At 31.6% G+C, this 22692-nt stretch overlaps 1 protein-coding gene across 4 annotated transcripts; it reads left to right on the top strand.

Annotated features, from left to right (window-relative positions):
• Positions 1-2593: 2593 nt before the first annotated feature.
• Positions 2594-6843, top strand: LOC112031757 (zinc finger CCCH domain-containing protein 48). Of its 4 annotated transcripts, none has more exons than XM_065767309.1 (8): positions 2594-2728; positions 3281-3881; positions 4262-4447; positions 4564-4665; positions 5168-5320; positions 5811-5990; positions 6232-6329; positions 6410-6843. In XM_065767309.1, the coding sequence occupies exons 2-8, from the start codon at positions 3282-3284 to the stop codon at positions 6534-6536; spliced, it is 1446 nt and encodes a 481-aa protein (XP_065623381.1). In that variant the 5' UTR covers positions 2594-2728; position 3281; the 3' UTR covers positions 6537-6843. The 4 variants fall into 4 exon arrangements, 3 of the variants coding, with proteins under 3 accessions (XP_065623381.1, XP_065623382.1, XP_065623380.1); XM_065767310.1 differs by having other exon boundaries at positions 2594-3572; positions 3612-3881; XM_065767308.1 differs by having other exon boundaries at positions 2594-3881.
• The last annotated feature ends 15849 nt before the right edge of the window (positions 6844-22692 follow it).

Below are 22692 nucleotides of genomic sequence, written 5' to 3'. Positions count from 1 at the left end.
TAGTTCTCTTATTTTTTTTACATTCGATAGTTTTATTGTTACATTCGGCAGTACCAACATTACATTTGACAGTACTTTTGTCACATTTAATAGTTCCTTTAGTTTTTTTTCTCATATTTGATGGTTCTATTATCACATTTGACAGTATCAATATCACATCTGACTCTACTTTTGTCACGTTCAGTGGTATCCTATTTTTTTCTCAAATTTGACAGTTTCATTATTATATTGGTTCTCTCCTTATATAGTGTAATTCCAAGAACACATTTGACAATTCTTTTGTTACATTTGGTAGTTCTCTTATTTTTTTCTCATATTTGATGGTTCCATTGTCACATTCGGCAGTACCAACATTACATTTGACAATACTTTTATCACATTTAATGGTTCCTTTATTTTTTTTTTCTCACATTTGATGGTTCTATTATCACATTTGGCAGTACCAACATCACATCTAACTCTACTTTTGTCACATTCAGTGGTATCCTATTTTTTTTCTCAAATTTGACAGTTTCATTATTACATTGGGCAATACCAACATCACTTATAACTGTACTTTTGTCACATTTGATTCCTTTTTTTTTTTTTTTCTTACGTTGGATTTCATAATAAACTAAGAGTCTATTTGGAATCCGCTTATTTTGCAGAAACTGAAAATTTTTTGTTGAAAGTACTATAGATAAAAGTAAAAATTAGTTAAAATAGTATAGTGGAATTTATGAATAGTATCAAAAGGTGCAGTAAGACCTATAAATAGTAGCAAAAATAAGCTAAATAGTAAAATAAATTGGCAAAATTAATCATGCCAAATGGACATTACATTGCATTTCATAACATCTATATGACACAAATAGCTTCCTAATCCAACTTCTATGACTTGTGTTGGCATTCAATGCATGCAAAACTTTTTATTAAATCAACTCCACAGTTGCACATTTTTAAGTACATGGTGTGGTAAACTTGAATAAATTTGTACATTCTATAATGACTTGAGCCATCTTTTTTCTCAAATCATCGGTTCACACTCCTTTTGACCCTTTACATTTAGACCTATAAATAGTAGCAAAAATAAGCTAAATAGTAAAATAAATTGGCAAAATTAATCATGCCAAATGGACATTACATTGCATTTCATAACATCTATATGACACAAATAGCTTCCTAATCCAACTTCTATGACTTGTGTTGGCATTCAATGCATGCAAAACTTTTTATTAAATCAACTCCACAGTTGCACATTTTTAAGTACATGGTGTGGTAAACTTGAATAAATTTGTACATTCTATAATGACTTGAGCCATCTTTTTTCTCAAATCATCGGTTCACACTCCTTTTGACCCTTTACATTGCCTTTTTTTTTTTTTTTTTAACAAAACATGTCATCTCACAAAAATGTTAGCGGTAGTTGGAGACATGGAGCTCTATATATACAAGAAGAACTAAACTCACGCGCCTAATGTGCTCTTTACATTGCTTTAAGTGCCAAAGAAGCACTACCAAATGATTCTTATAATTGTGGCAATTCTAATTCTTCATTGCCATGCCTAAGCCATCCAAAGAAACTTCCTCTGACTCTATTTTTAAATTCTATTTATTGAATGCTTTGGGGCACAGAAAGAAACTTTTTTTATCTTTCCCTTTTTTTGTTGTTGTTGTTGTGTGTGTGTGTGTGTGTATGTGTGTGTGTGTGTGTGTGTGTGTGTGACTGTACAAAGTTATTCCAGCCAAATATTTGTGGAGATATGGGTTGTGCATTTTAGACATTATTAGAAATTGGTGAATTGGTGTTCTTGATCAAAAGTGTCTAATTAACTAAAGCTATAAATCTATAATTGATGGTGAAATTGGTGTTCTTACAAATCTAATCTCATCCCAACTTAATGGGAAAAATTAGAAAAGATAAACTATTGAACTTAGAAATGAATTGAGAGGGGGAGAGAGAGAGTTTTTTAATGAGTAATGCTATAGTCATAAATTACTTTATAACATTTTTAATTACAAACGGTTGATGTGGTCAATTTCATATTAGCTTTCACCTAGATTCGCTATTAACATTACTTTTTCATTTACTAATAACCACTTACAACATCAACAATTTGTAAATTTTTTTGTAAAAAAGTTTATATTCTAGCATTACTCTTTTTTAATTATGAGTAACACTAAATTACAAATTTACAATATATACGTGTATTACATCATGAAATAAATTTAAATACATGATTGAATCAAACAGTATGACATAACAAATGTTGTCATTAAATTCAAAATAATCATAAATTTAATTAAGAAACCTCACATTAAACAATATAATAGAAACATTGTTACTTTTTTAATTATTAAATTCTACACACATATATTTAAATTTAATTAGATAGCCTACTTTTACATTGGACTTTTACTTTAACAAAAGACACATTCGAGACTAGGTGCCTCAAATAAAAACGTGAGCTTTTTCTTAATTTTAAATAAAGTAATGTTAAGAAAAAGCTTGCCTTATTTATTAAGAGCCTAAAAAAAAAAAAAAAGGATTTTCGAATTAATACCAACGGTCGGAAGGGCAACCTTATTTCCATATAAATAGACACCGCCACTCTTACTTTTCAGTACTCTCTCTCTCTCTCTCACTTTTCAAAATTCAAACCCTAATTTCCTCTGTTTCCCATCGGCGATTTGAGATCGTTTCTGATTGAACGAAGATCTCGGCGGCTCGATTTTCAAAGTCTCTCAGGTTTGCTATTGCAATTAGATTTAGATTTAGATTTAGATTTAGAATTTCTTTAGCCATGATCGCACCGACTTTTGTAATGATCGAATCTATTATCAGCCTTAGACAATGTTCGTTAATTTCTCTAGGGTTTGCCGATGGATCGGCGATTAGGTTTTGGAAGTTTGTATTTTGTTATGTATTTGATAAGGGATTTTGGAATAATTGGATTGTTTTTTCTATAAGCTGTTATTGCTTGAAAGCCTCATTCGCACAATTTCAAGGTTCTTCTCTAGGGTTTCTTTTGGGTCCCTAGAAAAATTCATGTTTCTTTGGAATTGATTCTGCGGAACAGGGAATTTTCTTTATTTTTTAGTAGGGTTTCTGATTCGGCGGAACAGAGAATTTGAAATCCTTCATGGGTTTCTGATTTTCTTGATTTCAGTAGGGTTTTTTGATTTGGAATTGGATCTTCTTCAACGGAAGAAAGAGAGTGGTTTTTGTTTTTGGCTGCTTCGCTTTGTGGAACGCTTTATTCATTGGTTTCCTATTCCTATTATCTTTGGGTGTTTATAGTATGGAGATTAATACTGCAAGAAGAGGGCCACAGGGTAAAGAAAGTTCTGTTTTTGATCGATTAGGAGCAGGACGAGGAGGGCATTTAAACAACAGCAGCAACAAGATATGCAAATTTTGGCTCAGTGGTAGATGCCTTAAAAACCCATGTAGGTTTGCCCATTCAGAAACACCTGATGTGGCCACCATTCACCGTTCCAGGCAGACTCCTTACTACCCTCACTCCAGCAACGCTTTAGTTTCGAATACTTGGCGAAGGGGTCCTAGGAATTCACAAAATGTTCAGGAGAAGGTTGTTAACCACAAGTCTTCCAAAAATGTTCCTGGGAAGTCTGAATCAGACTTGGAAGATATTAAAAAGAAGTCGCCAGAAAGCGTTTCTGAGAGTTCTTCAGAATGTTCTGTTGTTGAAAGTGATTCTAATCTGGAGAATGTGGTTGAAGAAAAGCCTCTGGAGCATGTTCCTAAGAAAACCGCAGAAATGGTTTGTGAGTTCTGGGTGCAAGGGACGTGTGTCTATGGTGATCAGTGCCCTTACCTACACTCATGGTTTCGTGGGGATAAGTTCAAAAGGTTGGCAGAGCTTCAAGGGCACAGCAAGGTACCTATTTGTGTTTGATGAACTTTATTCTTCCATTTCCATTAAGATTTTGGTGTGTATTTTTTTTAATTTGGAATCTAATTTAATAATGAGACCTGAATTCAGTTTATGCTGAAGTTAAACTTGGCCTAGGCTAGCCTAATTAGTTGTTTCATCATTTGAATACTAATATAGCCCATTCATGATATCTAGATTATAGAAATTTGATTTGTTCCTGAATAAGAACATGGAGCATTATATCTTTCACTGCTATTTTTACAATCGGATTCATAAATGACAATTGATAGAAGACCAAAAGATATTGTTGGTTTATAGAAATTATATCCTAGATAGAGCAAGTTGTTTCTGAAAAACCATATTTTTGAGTTTTTTGATAACAGGCAGTCAACGGAATTGCACTTCCTCTAAGATGCAACAAGCTTTGTTCAGGTAGCAGTGACGGAACAATTCGGCTTTGGGACTGCCATACTGGTCAATGTGCTAATGTTATTAACCTCGGTAGCGAAGTTGGATCTGTTTGTAGTGAGGGCCCATGGCTCTTTGTTGGCCTGCCAAATGTTGTGAAGGTGAGCTTAAAACAGAGTGATGTTTTGTTCCAATTTTTTTGTTGCCACATTGAAGTTTTTTTGGGTTTGGTCAGTTCATGATGTGACCTCGATTTGGCATGTTGATGATGCTGCAGGTGTGGAATACTGAATCTGGTGCTGAATACAATCTCAACGGACCTGTTGGGCAAGTCAATGCATTGGAATCTGTTAATGATTTGCTTTTTGCTGGGGTAGAGGTAAGCCACTTTTCTAATAGTTTAGAATTCTTGTGTTCTCTTACTAGCTTTTATTCTTTCTAGAGGATTAAATTTGAGCAATGTTGAGTTCAGGGTTTTGTTCCTTTCAGAATTTTTTTACTTGTTTGAGTAAGAACTTATTTGTTGTTATTCAATGTACTATGATATTGTGAGGTGCCATCCAAGGCAGACGCTTGGGGTTGGTGTAGTGGTTATCATGCTAGTCTCACACACTAGAGGTTCCCGGTTTGAACCAGGGCTAAGATGATACTGTTAAAGCCATTCGCTTTTACTTATTTTAAAAAAAAAATCCCATATTGATGCTCAGGGTCTTGCTAGATTTTGGTGTTGAGTGTTTCATGTGGGTTATATGCTGTCCTTAAATCCATTCACTTTTCAGCATTGTTTTATCCTACTTGCTTTTTACACCATTGTTCCATACATAATTTATATTCTTATTAAAGTTGGTCCGAAATTAATTTATTATTACTTACAATTGCAGGACGGTGTTATTTTGGCATGGAAAGGCACTTGCGAAAGTAATCTTACATTTCAACTTGCTGCAACCCTTAAAGGCCACACACATGGTATAACATCTTTAGTTGTTGGAGGAGGCAACAGGCTGTACTCAGGTTCCAAGGACCATACAATAAGGGTTAGTTTTTTCTCCTTAAGATTTTTTCCCCCTGTTGTTCTATCTTTTATTTATGAGTAGTTAGTATTTGAAGAGAGCTTGATTATTAAGATCATTGGTGCTCTCTTCTGCTTTACTTGCTTCTGCTATACTGGAAGGACTGTGATTGGATGGTATCTCATTTAGACATGGTGCTGACCTTTTGTTTTAGCGATTCTGTATTGTTCTTGATCAATTTTTCCCCTTTTCAAATCTTGCATAAAACTAATATGATGTACTTACCTCATGTATTTTGATTAAGTTACTTAAATTGATTAATTGAGTTCCATTCTATAAAACTTAGCACTATATATCTGTTGTGATACTGATATGATTTTAATTGATTAAAGATCCTCTTTTTTTAGTTGTAGTTGTCATTTTCTTTATATGTGCACAACGATCATATTTTATGTTTTGAGATATGTGAGGGGAAAAAAAAAGAATTAATTTCTGTGCTTATTTTTTGTTTCAGGTTTGGGATCATGAAAATTGGCAGTGTATTATGACACTGAATGGGCATGATGATGTTGTGAAGTCTCTCATGTGCTGGGATAAGTATTTGTTCTCTGGTTCATTGGATTGCACGATAAAAGTTTGGGCTTCTACTGATGATGGCTGCTTGGAAGTAATCTATACTCACAGTGAAGAACAAGTAAGTTATTGAACCACAATTAGTTTCATTTACTTTCTTATTTGCTTCCCCCCTTAAATAATTGAGGTGTGCTACATTCGTTGAGCAGTGTTATTAATTGGTCTGGTAATGGCAAAATTGTACTGTTATGTCAGAAACTCAATAGGTGTAGTATTTTGTTGCATTGCCATGTTGTGGAGACTGTAGCCTTAGTTTTTCAAAAGTGTCAACTAATTGGATGGCATGATTTTTCTTGGCACAGGGTATCCTTGCACTTTCTAGGATGACCGATCCGGATGTTAAACCAATCCTGTATTGCTCTTGTAGTGATAAATCTGTCCACCTCTATGAACTGCCAACGTGAGTGCAATTTTCCCTTTGTGAAAAATCTTTCTTCTTTTCCCTCTTGGATTTGACTAATTTAGTGATTTTTGTTTTAGATTCACTGACAGGGGCAGATTATTTGCAAAACAAGAAGTCCAGACTCTTCAAATAGGTCCTGGGAGCCTCTTTTTTACTGGGGATCAGACTGGTTTGCTGACAGTGTATACATGGCTAGCAAACTAATGGTTGAGACGTGCCCAAGACTAAGACTAGTAAAGCAGTGTTTTATTAGCTGTGGCAAACAGTGTATAGTATTTTGAGTACATTTTCCACTGTACAGTATTTTGAGTTTAGAAATTCTTGTTATTATGAACGCTGAGGATAAAGCAATGTAATGTTGTTACTGCATAATGAAAATAAATATAGCTACATACCCCAAGGTAAAGACTTTGGTTTACTGTTTTTCTCTACTGCCCCTACGGGTGAACAAAGTTACAAAATAAAGTGGGATTGGATGATGGTCATATCTCCTTCTCCTTGATTTATTAGATGTTTTTGAGGTCTACTTGGAGTTTCAGAAGTCCTTTTTCCAGCAATTGCTCGGTTTAGAGAACTTTCACTGATAATATTGAAGAAATGTATTTCAATTTATGATTTGCTATCAATTCGGTCATCCAGTTATTGCTCAAGCCTGAGGCAATGAGCACAAAAGCAAAATATTTATTGAAAATTTTGTGATAAAGTTTATAAGCGGCAGGAAAATGAAGTACACAAACAAAGAGAAGACCAATAACCATTAAAAATTTCAACAATTTTTAAATTATTTGTATGGTTATGTAATTTTTTTTTTCTTTTTAAATACTGCATTCTTGACAGGAGCAAATATGCTGCTATTGATTTCAGTATTTAGGGATAAAGATTTTGGGAATGGCAAATTAGCCTAATGCATATGAGAACGTGTATGTTTAAGGAAAAATGACAAAGAACAGGCTTACAACTGACAAATAAATTATCAAAACAACAATCAAGTTTGATAGAGAACAAATAATGGTCTTTCTACCGCCAACTAAGTCTACCAAAATTAAGGATTCTGGTTTACTGTTTTTCTCTACTGCCCCTACGGGTGAACAAAGTTACAAAATAAAGTGGGATTGGATGATAGTCATATCTCCTTCTCCTTGATTTATTAGATGTTTTTGAGGTCTACTTGGAGTTTCAGAAGTCCTTTTTCCAGCAATTGCTTGGTTTAGAGAACTTTCACTGATAATATTGAAGAAATGTATTTCAATTTATAATTTGCTATCCATTCGGTCATCCAGTTATTGCTCAAGCCTGAGGCAATGAGCACAAAAACAAAATATTTATTGAAAATTTTGTAATAAAGTTTATAAGAGGCAGGAAAATGAAGTACACAAACAAAGAGAAGACCAATAACCATTAAAAATTTCAACAATTTTTAAATTATTTGTATAGTTATGTAACAGGAGCAAATATGTTGCTATTGATTTCAGTATTTAGGTATAAAGATTTTGGGAATGGCAAATTAGCCTAAAGCATATGAGAACGTGTATGGTTAAGGAAAAATGACAACAGGCTTACAACTGACAAATAAATTATCAAAACAACAATCAAGGTTGATAGAGAACAAATAATGGTCTTTCTCCCGCCAACTAAGTCTACCAAAATTAAGGATTCATGCGATCAAAAGATTCTTAACAAACTCACGTAGGGTCTAAATTTCTTTTCTTTCTTTTTATTATTATTATTATTTTTTGTAGCCACTCATCTCCATTGTTGTCACCCTATAATAAGCAATAGTATCAAAACCCGATAAACATTACATTCACGTGGTTTTCTTATATTCATGTTTTCATATATGAGTTCTATTTGAACTCAAATTTGTTTTTTAAAACTCAAATTGATATTTTTAGCATTGTTTGTGGTTTTGGAATTTATTATCTTATCGTGATTTAGAGTTTGAAAGGAAAAAAAAAAAAAAAAATCTTTTAACTTCCACGTAAAATACTACCTACAAAATTATCTTATCTTTTCATCATTATCCTTTACATATTATTATCTTATCTTTTCTTTTTCTTTTATTTTATTTGGTCAGTTTGATGGGTGTTTAAAATTTTCTCTAATTAATGAGTATTTTTAAAAGAGTGGGAATGATATATATTGATTTGTCTATTTTTTTTGTGGTTATCTAGTTTGACTCATTATTTTAGTGTATATTTGGTGCTCTCTCTTTCTACTACTATTTTTGTATGTTGTTTTCCTTGCATTTAAGCCCTACTCTCTATTTTTTTTTTTTTTTTGTATTTTTTTAGGGTGACATATCAACAATTTTGTTAGATTGCGTAGCATGCACATTGGATGAATTCAGATGAGTGAAGTGTTAGATTGCATAGCATGCACATTTGTTAAAGAACATTTTTTGTAAATATCCTACCTATATATGCCTAAATTTATTAATTTGTGTAACACTACGTTTTCAATTTATTGAAATTGTTACACTTTAACTTATTTTTTTTCAATCACATCTCTTCCATATGAAATTTAATAATGTTCTTTGTTGTGCCTTTCATTGCACATGTATTTAAAAAAAAGAATACATTTATTTTTCTAAATTAAAGGAATGGTAACGTTGATAGCCCTTCTTAGTGTTTTTTTTTTAAAGCTTTTTTAAGCATGCTAAAATTTAGTTATGGATATGTACTAAGTGCCTTTCTTTTAGGATTAAATATAATTACATAACTACTATTTTAAAAAATTGAATAAAAAAAATTATGCATTTACAACATGAGAGTCTTTAGCATTTGAAATTTTTGTTATGGTTATGGATGTGTAATAACTAGCAACCTTTTAGGACTAAATGGCTTCCTTTTAGGATTTTAAAAAAAAAAAAAGTTGAAAACTCTCATTTAAAAAAAAAAAAATGAAGTAATTTTTTCATCACACCTCTAGGTATTTTATGATTGGAAAAATGTAGTAATTTCAAATTATAATGAATGCAAATTATTAACTTTTTCCCAAGGATATAGAAGAACCTTTGAGCACATGCATGAGTGCATGTTCAAAGGCTACGTGCCTATCTTTTAGGATTAAATATAATTACATAACTACTATTTAAAAAAATTGAATAAAAAATATTCTGAGTTTACAACATGGGAGTCTTTAGCATTTGAAATTTTTATTATGGTCATGGATGTGTAATAACTAGCAACCTTTTAGGACCAAATGGCTGTCTTTTAGGATTTAAAAAAAAAAAAAAGTTGAAAACTCTCATTTTAAAAAAAAATGAAGTAATTTTTTCATCACACCTCTAGGTATTTTATGATTGGAAAAATGTAGCAATTTCAAAGTATAATGAATGCAAATTATTAACTTTTACCCAAGAAAATAGAAGAACCTTTGAGCATGTGCATGAGTGCATGTTCGAAAGCTAGTACATATATACTAGCCTTATCACAAGCACTTTACATGTGTGATGAGACTCTTTTCTTTTCTTTTTTGAGTTTAATGTAAATTTTCAATTTGAATTTATTTATTGTTAGTGAGGTTACACAGGAAAAAAAAATTTAAGAAACTAAAATTTAGGATGTGCTAGTTTTTAGAAAAAAAAAAAAGTATCAAACGTGCTTAAGATACATTTAAATAGAAAGTGAGCTAATTTTTAGGAGAAAAGTTTCTCTAGTATTTGTTTTTTGAATTTTTTGAATCACAACTTTAACTCTTTTATTTATTTATTTATTTTTAAGAATAAAGATTATCTAATTAGATTAGAAGTATATTTGACATTTTTTGAAACCATAATTAACTTTCTAAGCCTTTTTAATATATACTAGCCTTATCACACGCCCTCTACATGTGCGATGAGTCTCTCTCTCTCTTTTTTTTTTTTTTTTTTTTTTTTTTTTTTTTTTTTAAATTTAATGTAATTTTTCAATTTGAATTTATCTATTATTAGTGAGGTTACACAGGAAGGGATTTTTAAGAAACTAAAATTTAGGATTTGAAATAGAGTAAACTGTTAGGTTTTATATGTGCTAGTTTTTAAGGAAAAAATTGTATCAAATGTGCGTGAGATATATTTAAATAGAAATAGAAAGTGTGCTAACTTTTAAGAAAAAAGTTTCTCTGGTAGTTTTTATTTTTTTATTTTGTTGAATTATAATTTTAACCATATTTTTTATTTTTTTTAATTAAAGATTATCTAATTAGATTAGGGGTATTTTTGACATTTTGTGAAGTCATAACTAACTTTTTGAATCCTCTTAATATATATTGTGGGGGTAAAAACCCAACATTATGTATTGGGCCTACGGCCATATTTGAAGATTAAGGTGTGTCCGAAGAGAAGAAAATGATTTAGAAGAATTCCATGTGGGAGAGATATGCCTGGAAATGATCGAGGAGTATATTCCAAAGAGAGCGTCAGTAGTCCGAAGAGTGTATTCTCCTTGGATATAACAAGTCTCGGTCAAACAAATACGTGAGAGGTTCAGGTGATCTTCCTAGCGATTCTAATGATAAGGATAAACTTTGGGCATGTATGGAGATGATAAGAACGGAGAAATATCTAAAGAAAAAGCTGCTACCACCACATTAAATGTACTGCAGCAACTTTTCTGGCCACATTAATGTGGAGAAGACCTCTGAATAGTGCAATCTCAACTACTGCCACTCATGGAGAATCGATGAAGATATTTGATGGGACGTATACTCAAGTGAACGTTTAGATGAAGACAAGTGGACGATAAAGATAGTCTAAAAGAAAACTATATAAATGTAAGAGACCTCTTACAGAAGGGGGGACAGAAAAAAGAGAGGAGAAGAAAAAAAAGAGAGTTTACTGTAGTTCTAAGAATTGTATTAGCCTTTCAAATAATAATTCATCTCTTCGGACAACAATTTATTTAAGTTTCAAGTTTGTTCTTACACTGATTCATCTGTTGAACCTTAATAAAACGTTGTTTAACTCACAATCAGTCTAGCTCTTTCACCCATTCTCTACGAATTCATTGTTTTGGGATCATTGAGCTCATACTTCAAATCTTTTGGGCTTGGGCAACAAATCTTGACCCTACATATATATATATTCACTATTTGTTCTAATTAACTTTGTTAATTTTGGAGGGAATTTGTGGCCCTACAAACTTTTCCAAATTTTATATTTTTTGATAAAATCTTGCTTGGACATTTTTTTATGTGACCACTTTTTTTAAAAATCACCATTCCCATCCCCCCCCCCCCTCTCTCTGTAAAATACATCATTTTATATTATTGAAATGATATTTTTATATTGATCACTAATCCTTTTTGTCTCTTTACATATTGTTTTATATCTCTCTATTTGTGTATTTATTGTCTTTCCCTTTATTCTTTAAAGCTATCTCTATACTTGTAAAAATGTTTTCTATCCATTTTTTCATTGTTGTCTCTCTCTCTTTAAATCCCTTAGATTATAAACCAAACATTTTTTATAAATCCTCATCTTCTAACTAGAAGTTTATGGAGGAATTTCCTCGTGCATAGCCAACCTTAGTGGGAAGATGTCATAGATGGGTTTCTCCTAAATGGGTTATAAAGCTTGTTCCTAAGCACAATACGGGTATGCTTCTAGGAAAATGGAAGGTCCCTATGACTCCTTTTTCCCAACATGGAAGAGAACCCATAAACTTGGATGTGACAAGATTTAAGGTTTATTTAGGAGAAATTTCTTTTAAAAGAATTTTAAAACCATCCATTTACTTTATGGCTTGCTCTTAAATTCCTTTAAATACAAGCTTTTACATTATTGTCTTGCTCTTAAATTCCTTTAGATACAAGCTTTTACATTATGTCTTGCTCTTAAATTCTTCAAATTTTTGCCCATACATTCAAGTCTTTAAATGTTGTTCTCCTTTAATTTATGCACTTTACCCCTGAGTTTGCTTTATCTTCCACATTCCCTTTCTCATGTTAAAAGGTTTTAAGGGTGCTAGCTCTCTAGCTAGTACCATAAACCCTAGATTACCAAATAGCAATAGATTAGGTAAGCAAACCTATAAAAAATGTGATTTCAAAAAATTAAAAAAAAAAAAAAAAGAAAAAGAGAAAAAAAGAAAAAGAGAGAGACTCCAATGGCCATCCCTTTTTCTTAAAATGAATCTTTTTCAAAAGAAAGCTTCTTTTTAATTTCTTAAAAATGCCTTCCAAAGGGGCATTTTTTTAAACTCTCCATTTTCAAAACCTTGTTTGGATCTTTTCCTTTACATTAAAAAAAAAAAAAAAGAACAAAAGCTGAAACCCTTTTTCTCAAAAATCCTTATTTAAATGGTTTTGATTTATGTTTTCGGTATCTTTTCAAAGAACATGGAAACTTTCTCTAAAAGAAAAAAGTAGTTTTAATCTAAAACTTTTCCCCTTTTAAAATTTAAGTGTTCTACCCTAAAAAGTGAACAAAAGCCTTTTTTCTTTTTTCCAAACAAGCTTGTTTTTCCCTTTGTTTTAAACATTTTCCAAATGAAACCCTTTTTCCAAATGTTTTAAAATCAAGTTTTGGGTAAGTTCTCTTTAAAAACATTGATGATTCATTTTCTCAAAAAAGAGAAGGTAGGTTTCCAAAAGGTTTTTTAACTTTAAAAGCTTAGTTTCTTTAGAGTCTTGTTAATAAAAATGTTTTCATTTTTAGCACTTTCTATATGCTGTTTCATTAAAGGAAACCCCATTTTCATGTAAAACCAAGAGAATCCTTTTTTAGGTCTTTTTTTCCCATAAAAAGCGTAAACTTAGTTTCAAAATAAAACTTTTCTAAGAGTTATGAGTTTTCCTAAAAAAAATTGCTCATCTTTACAAAAGTAAGTTTTGAGGTCTTTTTTGTATGCTTTGTTTTAAACCTTTTGGAATTGCATTCTTTTTGAGGTTTGTGTCTATGGTTTATTTCCATTGAACCAATAGACACCAATCAAGCTAAAATATCCCCCCTTGACCTTTGCTTTAATGTTTTGGTTCTTTATGTTTGTGCATGAGAATGAGAAATTGGAGGATAAATTTGCTAAAAGGTGACTTTTTTCCTTCCTTATATTTTATTTTTTTTATGTACATATTCACATGTTGGATATATAATAAATAATAATCAAATATTATATTACATATTATCTTTGCAACGTAGTAACTCTCACATGTGAAGTATATTTACTTCACATGTTTTGCTTGTAAATAATTATTTGTCATGAATATTCATATTATATGTTATATGTAAATAAATACTCACATGTTCGTGTATGTGTGTGTGTGTGTACAAAATCTTTTTCAAAAACCAAATGCCAAGTATCTAATTATTTCTCTAAAATGTTAACATTGAAATTAAAATTAAAATGGGGCATTATCCTTTGGATCGGCTGTGTGGGGTGCCTAACACTTTCCCCACCCATAACCAAACTTTCAAGTCCAAGATCCTTGGTTCGAGACTTTGGTTTACCTTAATTAATTAATTATTCTCGAATTGGTTTTTAGTTAATTAGGTAACTAAAATGAATTAGAAAAATAGGTCACCAATCACACTTAATACAAAACCAATGGTTGATGGCAACTCCTAAACATAAAATAAGAAAAAGAGATTCACACACACACCTCACCCTAGAAACACATGCACACAAAAGAGTCATGTCGCCAAGGACCCAATATACGGCAAACCAAAAGCCTTTTTTGGGGCGTCCACAGTTCTGAATACTTAGAAAACGTGCAAAACTACTGTGTGTGAGGTTAGAGTATAGAAAATAGGGTTTTATAACACATGGAAGGTAAAATGAACTATCTCTAGCTTGGTTTTTTATTTGAGGCATTAGGTTGGTATTTATACAAGTGAACTAGGGTTTTAGGGGCCTTTTAGAGGCTTTTGGACGTTCCTGAGGGTGTAGGGGGTGGCCCAACCCAAAGATTGAAGATTTGGGCACTAAATATAAGAATAAGAAATTTTGGAACTCAAGGTGCGCATGCAGGATTGTGAGTGTGCGTACACAGAACTCCAACTTAATTGGGTTGTTGGCCCAAGTTCAAATATCCATAACTTACTCTAAATCCGAAATAGACAAAATTTGTGTTCAAATTAAAGTCCAGGATGTTTACTTTTTAATGAAAATAATCACATTCAATAATGTTGGGTTAAGATAGCTTGACCCAGTTAATTAATTCAATTATCCAAGTTGATTAATTAGGTTCAATTGTATGCAATTTGTGAAGGCACCAACAAATCACCAAATTAACTAAATGCAGCAGAAAATAATTTGACATGGTGATTTATTGATAAATGAGGAAAACCTCTTACTAGGAAAAAACCACACTGGATGATTTTAAGATCACCACTCTCAGGAATTCACTAATCAATAATTAAGCAGTTGCAAGTATAAGGAATCTTACTAACTACCTTGGCCTATCTCAAAATACCAACTTACAGTTGAACGTTCGCTTCAGTACCCAATTGAACTTGATCTTGTAATAGCCTTCTTTCATTTGATGCACAAATCTCCAATCTATAACTAACCCTTTGCACGGATCTCATTACATGACTAACTCCAGCAACTTTGAACGATATTGTTGGCTGCAAAGTGCTTCACTTCATCAACAATGAAAATCAGGAAGCACTTGGTTACAAGACCCTATGACATACAAACGCAATAGCTTCTCATAAAGAAAATAAATCTCTTAGTTTTTTCATCCGTGTGTGACAACTCTTAAAATAAGCCTTATAAATGTCTAGGGTTGTGAAAAAGAAACCCTAAACAAATACATAAGCCTAGGTCGAATTTCAGATCTAGAAAATTGAAAATCATAAATCTCGATAGATCGAGTTGCTATTGAGCTATCTATCAAGCTTCACATTAAGTCTCAATAGCAGATATCTGTCAAGCTATCTGTCGAGACTTAGTAAACAGCTTTTCTTTGCTTGTTTCTTGGACTAACCTTCATGTCTTTTAATACAAACACTTGATATGTTTGAACAACATATTTCTTGATGTATTAAACCCATCTTAAATCTACCAAATTACAAGTAAAGTGCATTTTGTCAAAAGATTAGTCAATTACATAAAATATGACCCTAACAAATAATTATTTGAGGTTCAAAATTTATGGCCAAAATACTAAGCAAAAGTCATTTTTCAACATTATTTTCAAAGTTTAAGCACTTTTGAGTTATGTCTACCTTCGAACTATTGGGAACACTTTAATTACCCTTGGTTGACGTATGTCGAGCTCATCATTGAGGCCGGAGACTAATGGTTATTAATGAGTGAAATATGAGGTGTATACAGTCTCTCATTCATAAATGAAAGTTCTTTCGCCCGCTGAAAATATTTTTTTTTGCATAGAGTTAAACAGAGAGAAAGAGACACGATTTTGTTCACTATATTATTTAGATTGATATATTTCTTCTATTTTTTGTGATCATTATATCTTGAGAGACAAGCGACCAAAAGCCTCAAACCATCAATTGTAAGGATGTAAACCTATCTTAAAGTTATGTCAAATACGAGCCTTGACCATAATCATTTTTCATTTATATACACATCGATATTGTAAACTTTTCTAATTTATTTTACAGATTTCTATTTGTTTTATTTGTATACAGATTTATTATTGTTTGTTCTGTTTGATATGTACTAAAAGATCTAACTTTTAGCACCATAATAAATCAAAAAAATAAAACCCAAAATCTCGTAAATTAAAATTTCCTGAAGGCCAAAAAAAATTAAATAATTAAAACTAATAAAAAAAAATGCATGACTACAAAATAGAAAAAATATTAGATAAGTGGGGCTACTTTCAAAAGAATAATCCCTGCCCATTGATTGAAAATATGCCAATCAATTTCAAATATTGCAAAGTGACATGATCCATGGGAAAGAAGCCCATGGTTGCAACAGAAGATACATAATAGTAGCACGATCTAATAATGACAATGCACTCATGCGTTCCCCTGCATAAGAGAGTATAGAGCAACATCTATTGTTAGATAGATTTCCAAAATAGGGAACAATGACTATAAAAATTGTTAAAATACAACTTGAACATATTCAATGCTAAAGTATGGTACAAACAATATCAATTTGCTATTTAACTAAAACAATGCTTGGGACTAGGGGTGTTCACCAAACCGCTGAAACGGTAAGACCACACCCAAACCAACCAAACACCGACAAAATAGAGTAACCACACCACACTGTAAGCGGTAGTAAACCACACTTCACCGCACTACACTATGCGGTACAGAGTGCGGTGTATAATAAGAAAACCGCACAAAACCACACTATAATGCATTCTAGTTTCACATTAAAATCGGCTTCATTTTGGTTAAATACAAAATCAAAAGTTCAAAACTTTATTTACTTCTCTATCTCACACTCACACTCTCAAAAAATCAAAAGTTCAAAAGTTTAATATTATTATTATTATTATTATTTTGTATATATTTGTGATACTTTTAGTTTAGTCTCATGATTTTTTTTTTTTTTTTTTTATGACTTGTGTATATTTGTGTTACTTTTTTTTTTTTTTTTTTTTGGTTTAATACTCTATTACTCAATTTGATACTTTATAATTAATAAATGTTAATAGAATTTTCATTTTTGGAAATACGATATTAGAATTGAATTAAGGTATCAATTCATTCTGTGGTTGTGCTTATAGTTATGTTTGACATTATATTATTGTATGTGTTTACATATATGTTTCAACATGTAATCAAAACTGAATTAATTTTTTCTCAACTCTGCTCCTTTCCATTTTTGATCCATCATGTGTGAAAGAAGGAAATTTAAGAATAAAAATTTATTATACGAATAGTGTTAACCTTAAACAAATACTCGAATCTTAGAATCCTTAGAAAGGTCCTCAAGCTGGGTGAATATGCTAACATATGCAAAAGTATGATATTCAGGAACCCAAACTTGATGAAAAACCTAAATTTTAACATATCTTTCCTCCATTCACACAAAAAACACTTTCAAACAATATAATTAAGTTATACCACAATGCAATCCAAAAGAATTAACTTAATCATATTATGTTAAAGAATGGAAAAATAATTAGTTTTATGTAATAATAAAAACTGTTATAGCAAATGCTTTTTGAAAGAGCTGACCATTGTTATCATTCAATCCATAAAGAACCTAATTTTTGATGGGTATGCCTCAAAATTTAGGGATATTGAGTGGTAGAATAATTTAATGCAGATGAAGTCTAAAAGATAAACTTCAGAGTTTTGGATAATATGAATAATAGAAAATTCTTTTCAAAGCAACAATCATGGTTGATAGCAACCAAATTAGGATATTCTTATAGCAAACTAATGGCTTGTTTGGAAGTTTAGAGAGGGAGGAGAATAGAGGGGAGTAGAGGGAAGGGGAGTAGTGGGGAGGAGAGTAGAGGAGAATGATTCACCTCCACCTTATTTGGATATTTTTAAAATTAGTAAGGGGGAAGGGAGTAATTAGCCCTTCCCCTTGTGTAATTTTGTTAATATAATAAGGGTAAATTAGGTAATTTACTTGGTCAATAGTTTATGTACTCTACTCCCCCTCCAAATCTCTCCAATTTGGGGGAATTAAAATTGGGGGGCTAGAGGGAGTCCAAACCCCTCCAAACTCCTCCAAACCCCTCCCCCTCATTCTTTAAAAAACTTCTTTAACAAACTCACGTAGGGTCTAAATTTCTCTTTTTCTTTTTTTCTTTTTTTTTTTGGGTGTGCCACCCAACTCCATTGTTGTTGGCTTGTAATAAACAACAGTTTCACAGCCGATGAACATTTAATCACCCGAACACACCTACTACTAGTGTTTTATACACCAATTTGTTTTTTTAGAGAATTTAGTAAATTTATTAGAAAGCTAGGGCCTACTCAATTTTATTTAAAACGTCATTATGATATAAAATTTGGACATTTTCAAATATAATAATTGATACTTTCTTCCTATACAATGCCATTATGGAAGGATCATGGTTGAACTAAATGAAAGTCATCCTTTCCAGTAGGACATCTATTTTTCGCACATTGTGGTGCATATAGTTATGTTTATAATATATTATTATGTTTATGTTAAAACAAACATATGTCAACTCCAAATTTATTTTTCTCAAGTTATCTATAAATGAGACACAATAATTCAAAAATTTTACCATTCCAAACCAGAATTTCATTCTTCAATTAGTTGCCGCAATTTCAAATACTAAAAAAAGAAAACCCAAAAGTAAAGAGATTTCCTTTCACCATACCACAAGTTATAACTGTGCACTAGTCCTACCAAGGATTTATTTTATAAATTTTCACCAAGAAAAACAAAAGAAAAGACAAAGCAAAATGTTCATCCAACCTATTGAATAAATACCATGATACATTAATCAACACTGCTAGGTCAAGCAGCAATGCCTTTGCACCAAAACTTTGACATCTCTGGAAGCCCAACTTCATCTCCAACTTATCGCTCCTCGCCTCACCCTCGTCAACTTGTCCTTCAACAGTTTAATTTCTCAAAAACATCTACTATGATAGATTCATACTCGATTTTGCCAACTCCTCCTTTAGCAAAAGGATTTCCTAATTCATTTGTTGCTCCATCTCATTCACTTTTCGCCCACAAAATAGCTGAATAATATGAGAGCTCAGCTCTACCTTTTGTTTATTAATATTATTTTTTTAGCAAAATTAGAACCTCTAGAATTGCTCCAGTAAAGATTCCATGCCACTGGTGAGTAGTATAATTCTTCCAATTCACAGCCAATCAAAATGGAAAGTCATCTTTCTCCTATAAATTCATAAGCATATACCAACACAAATCTAACTTAGTAACCCATCTTCTTCATTCGGCTATGAGTGAGATTGTATACCATGAAGGAAAATACCACAAAAAGAAAAATAAAACATAAGATTCAAACTCAATTCATCTCATTTTCATCCATTTTCAGAGCAACCAAACCAAATTAAAAGTTACAAATTTTCTCAAAATCTCACATTTGTAACCGAAAAGCACAAGATTAAGTAGATAAACCAAAATTCAAAAGATTTAACTTTTAGTACCATAATAAATAAATAAAAAATAAAACCCAAAATCTCAAAAGTTAAAATTTCTTGTCCAAAAAAATTAAATAATTAAACTAAGAAATAATTAAAACTAATTAAAAAAATGCATGACTACAAAACAGAAAAAATATTAGATAAGAGGGGATATTCTCAAAAGAATAATCGTATATATTTGTGTTACTTTTTTTGTTATACAAGTTATATATTTTTTTTAAAACTTACTGTCACACAGTCACACACACTATCATGATTATTAATAGTAAATTAGAAATTGGCCATAACATCTTGAAAAATTATCATCCCAAAACTGAGCAAACCACAATTTGTACGCCGTACATTTGACTGCAAAACTGAGGTAAAGTGCAGTTATGGTTTTGCCCAAACCGCACATGTAATCGATTACATATTTTCACACAATTTTCCACAAAGTAAACATGATTCTTTTCAAGCCCATACAACAGAGTTGCACAAAATGTGAAGAACTTGAATTTAATTTTCAAATTAAATTTGGATTTTGAAAAATCAAATGTAGTAGTTTCAAAATATTTACTAAAATTTTCGTCAAGGGGATAGGTTATAGTTGCAATAACCCTCTCACTCACCTTCTCTTTTGAATCAAGATTTAGAGGTTTGAGACTACAGAGTATGTATGAACAATCAAAGAATTACATACATTGCTTCTATACTCTCTCTTGTAGAAAAGAAACAGTGCAACAGGGAGAAAAAATAAAGCGAATTTTTTAGAATACACAAAGAGACAGTTATAGATATGGCAATGGTGCCATATCTAACCTTTTGTCAGGTGGAGAAAAATTAGTTTGAAAATGCCTCAAGAATTCCTCTTGGATCTTAGCTTGCTACAGCCCTACTCAATAAACAATTTGTTACAGTTGTACACACAATTTCATAAAAGATAAATCACACGATCACGAAATAATGTAACAAATAATCAACTTGTATTTTATTTGTATATATGTGAGTACAATCCTCTGTATGAATCATTACAATGAAAGAGTTCAATAAATTCCTCCAATTCAATCTCCAAGAAACGTTACGATCTGAAGGGGCTATGAAGCTTGATCTTGAATCATTCTTTGATGTCTCCTAGTTGAATGAATAGTTGAATGTCCTTGATTTGATGCGAAGGTCATTGGCTTGATCTCGAACTAGTTTAAAGTAGAATCCCCACTTTGAATTGAAGAAGTAGGAATAGGCCTTGATGAACAATAAAATTCTTGTGAACTTTAGAGATGACTCTCTATTTTGGCAGAATGTCTATAGCGTTTTCTCTCTAAGTGTTTTCCCATTTTTCATATGAGAAACCTCTATTTTTAGGCAACTCAATCGTATTTAATTTAGAATTTTCTCTCAGCATTTATTGAGAGTTAATTATGGGCTTAATTTAGTCTTCCATTTAATAAGAACTTTCCATATAGATTTTTTCTTCTGATGTTGCCATATGGCTTTCTTATTTGATGTTGTTACGTGGCTTGATTTCATTTGCCAATCTTCCACCTCATTAGTTGGAGATTGATTTGATCACAAATATTTTATTTTGAACAATCAGACAGTTGTGAGTACATCATAAAATTTTGATGTCTACAACGGTCACACCAAAACTGTTTAACTTTGGTATTGTTTTTTTCAAGACAATGTGTTATTAATGTCTAAGGATGTGATTGGTAAGTCATACAAAACAACAGTATAGTGTAATTAGCTGAGCAAACCTAATATTACATGAGCAATATTTTACTGCTAAAAATTAGAGAGCATCAAAGAGCCATGAATAAATGTTTAGTCTAATCTGAATATACAAAGTATGTTGAAGAAAGCCAAGATATTTCATCCTAGCTTCATTGAAAGTGGACCCCAATTGAGACCTCAATTAGAGCAGGTTAAACATGCTTTTCAAGAACAAGAAGTAGGTCATAAGCATCATAAAGCAATATGAGTGAGTGTACTATGATAAGGAATCTTCAAAATATGAAATTTCAAACCTAGAGATAGTGTGATAAACTGACAAAATTTTAAGTATATTACTGCAAAAGCTCATTAAGCCCATGGCCAATCCTATTTATTTGGTGAAAATTTCAGAATTAATTATGAACCTAACATCACTATGGACATTAGAACAATTGCACAAACAATAATTACTACTTATAACTAGATTCTTGGTTTCATCTTTTTATACAGGTTATATATATATATATATATATATTTTTTTTTTTTTTGAACTTACTGTCACACACATTGTCATGATTATTAATAGTAAATTAGAAATTGGCCATGACATCTCGAAAAATTATCATCCCAAAACTTACCAAACCACACTTTGTACACCGCACATTTGACCGCAAAACTGAGGTTAAGTGCAGTTATGCTTTTGCCCAAACCGCACATGTAATCGATTACATATTTTCACACAATTTTCCACAAAGTAAACATGATTCTTTTCAAGCACTTACAGTAGAGTAGCACAAAATGTGAAGAACTTGAATTTAATTTTCAAATTAAACTTGGATTGAAAAATCAAATGCAATAGTTTCAAAATATTTACTAAGATTTTCATCAAGGGATAGGATATAGTTGCAATAACCCTCTCACTCACCTTCTCTTTTGAATCAAGATTCAGGGGTTTGAGACTAGAGAGTATGTATGATCAATCAAAGAATTACATACATTACTTCTATACTCTATCTTGTTAAAAAGAAACGGTGCAACAGGGAGAAAAAATAAAGCGAATTTTTTAGAATACACAGAGAGACAGTTATTGATATGGCAATGGTGCCATATCTAACCTTCTGTTGGGTGGAGAAAAATTAGCTTGAAAATGCCTCAAGAATTCCTCTTGGATCTCAGCTGCTACAACCCTACTCAATAAACAATTTGTTACAGTTGTACACACAATTTCATAAAAGATAAATCACACGATCACGAAATAGTGTAACAAATAATCAACTTGTATTTGATTTGTATATATGTGAATACAATCCTCTATATGAATCTTTACAATGAAAGAGTACAATAAATTCATTTGATTCGATCTCTAAGAAACGTTACGATCCGAAGGGGTTATGAAGCTTGATCTTGAATCGTGCTTTGATGTCTCCAAGTTGAATGAATAGTTGAATGTACTTGATTTGATGCGAAGGCCGTTGGCTTAATCTCGAACTAGTTTAAAGGAGAATCCCCACTTTGATTTGAAGAAGTAGGAATAGGCTTTGATGAACAATAGAATTCTTGTGAACTTTAGAGATGACTCTCTATTTTGGTAGTGTCTGTAGTGTTTTCTCTCTAAGTATTCTCCCATTTTTCATATGAGAAGCCTCTATTTATAGG

Source organism: Quercus suber, unplaced genomic scaffold (genome assembly GCF_002906115.3).
Source record: "Quercus suber isolate HL8 unplaced genomic scaffold, Cork oak 2.0 scaffold_792, whole genome shotgun sequence".
NCBI classification, from domain to species: domain Eukaryota; kingdom Viridiplantae; phylum Streptophyta; class Magnoliopsida; order Fagales; family Fagaceae; genus Quercus; species Quercus suber.
The sequence above is the reverse complement of the archived record's forward strand: the minus strand, read 5'-3'. Positions and strand labels throughout refer to the sequence as shown.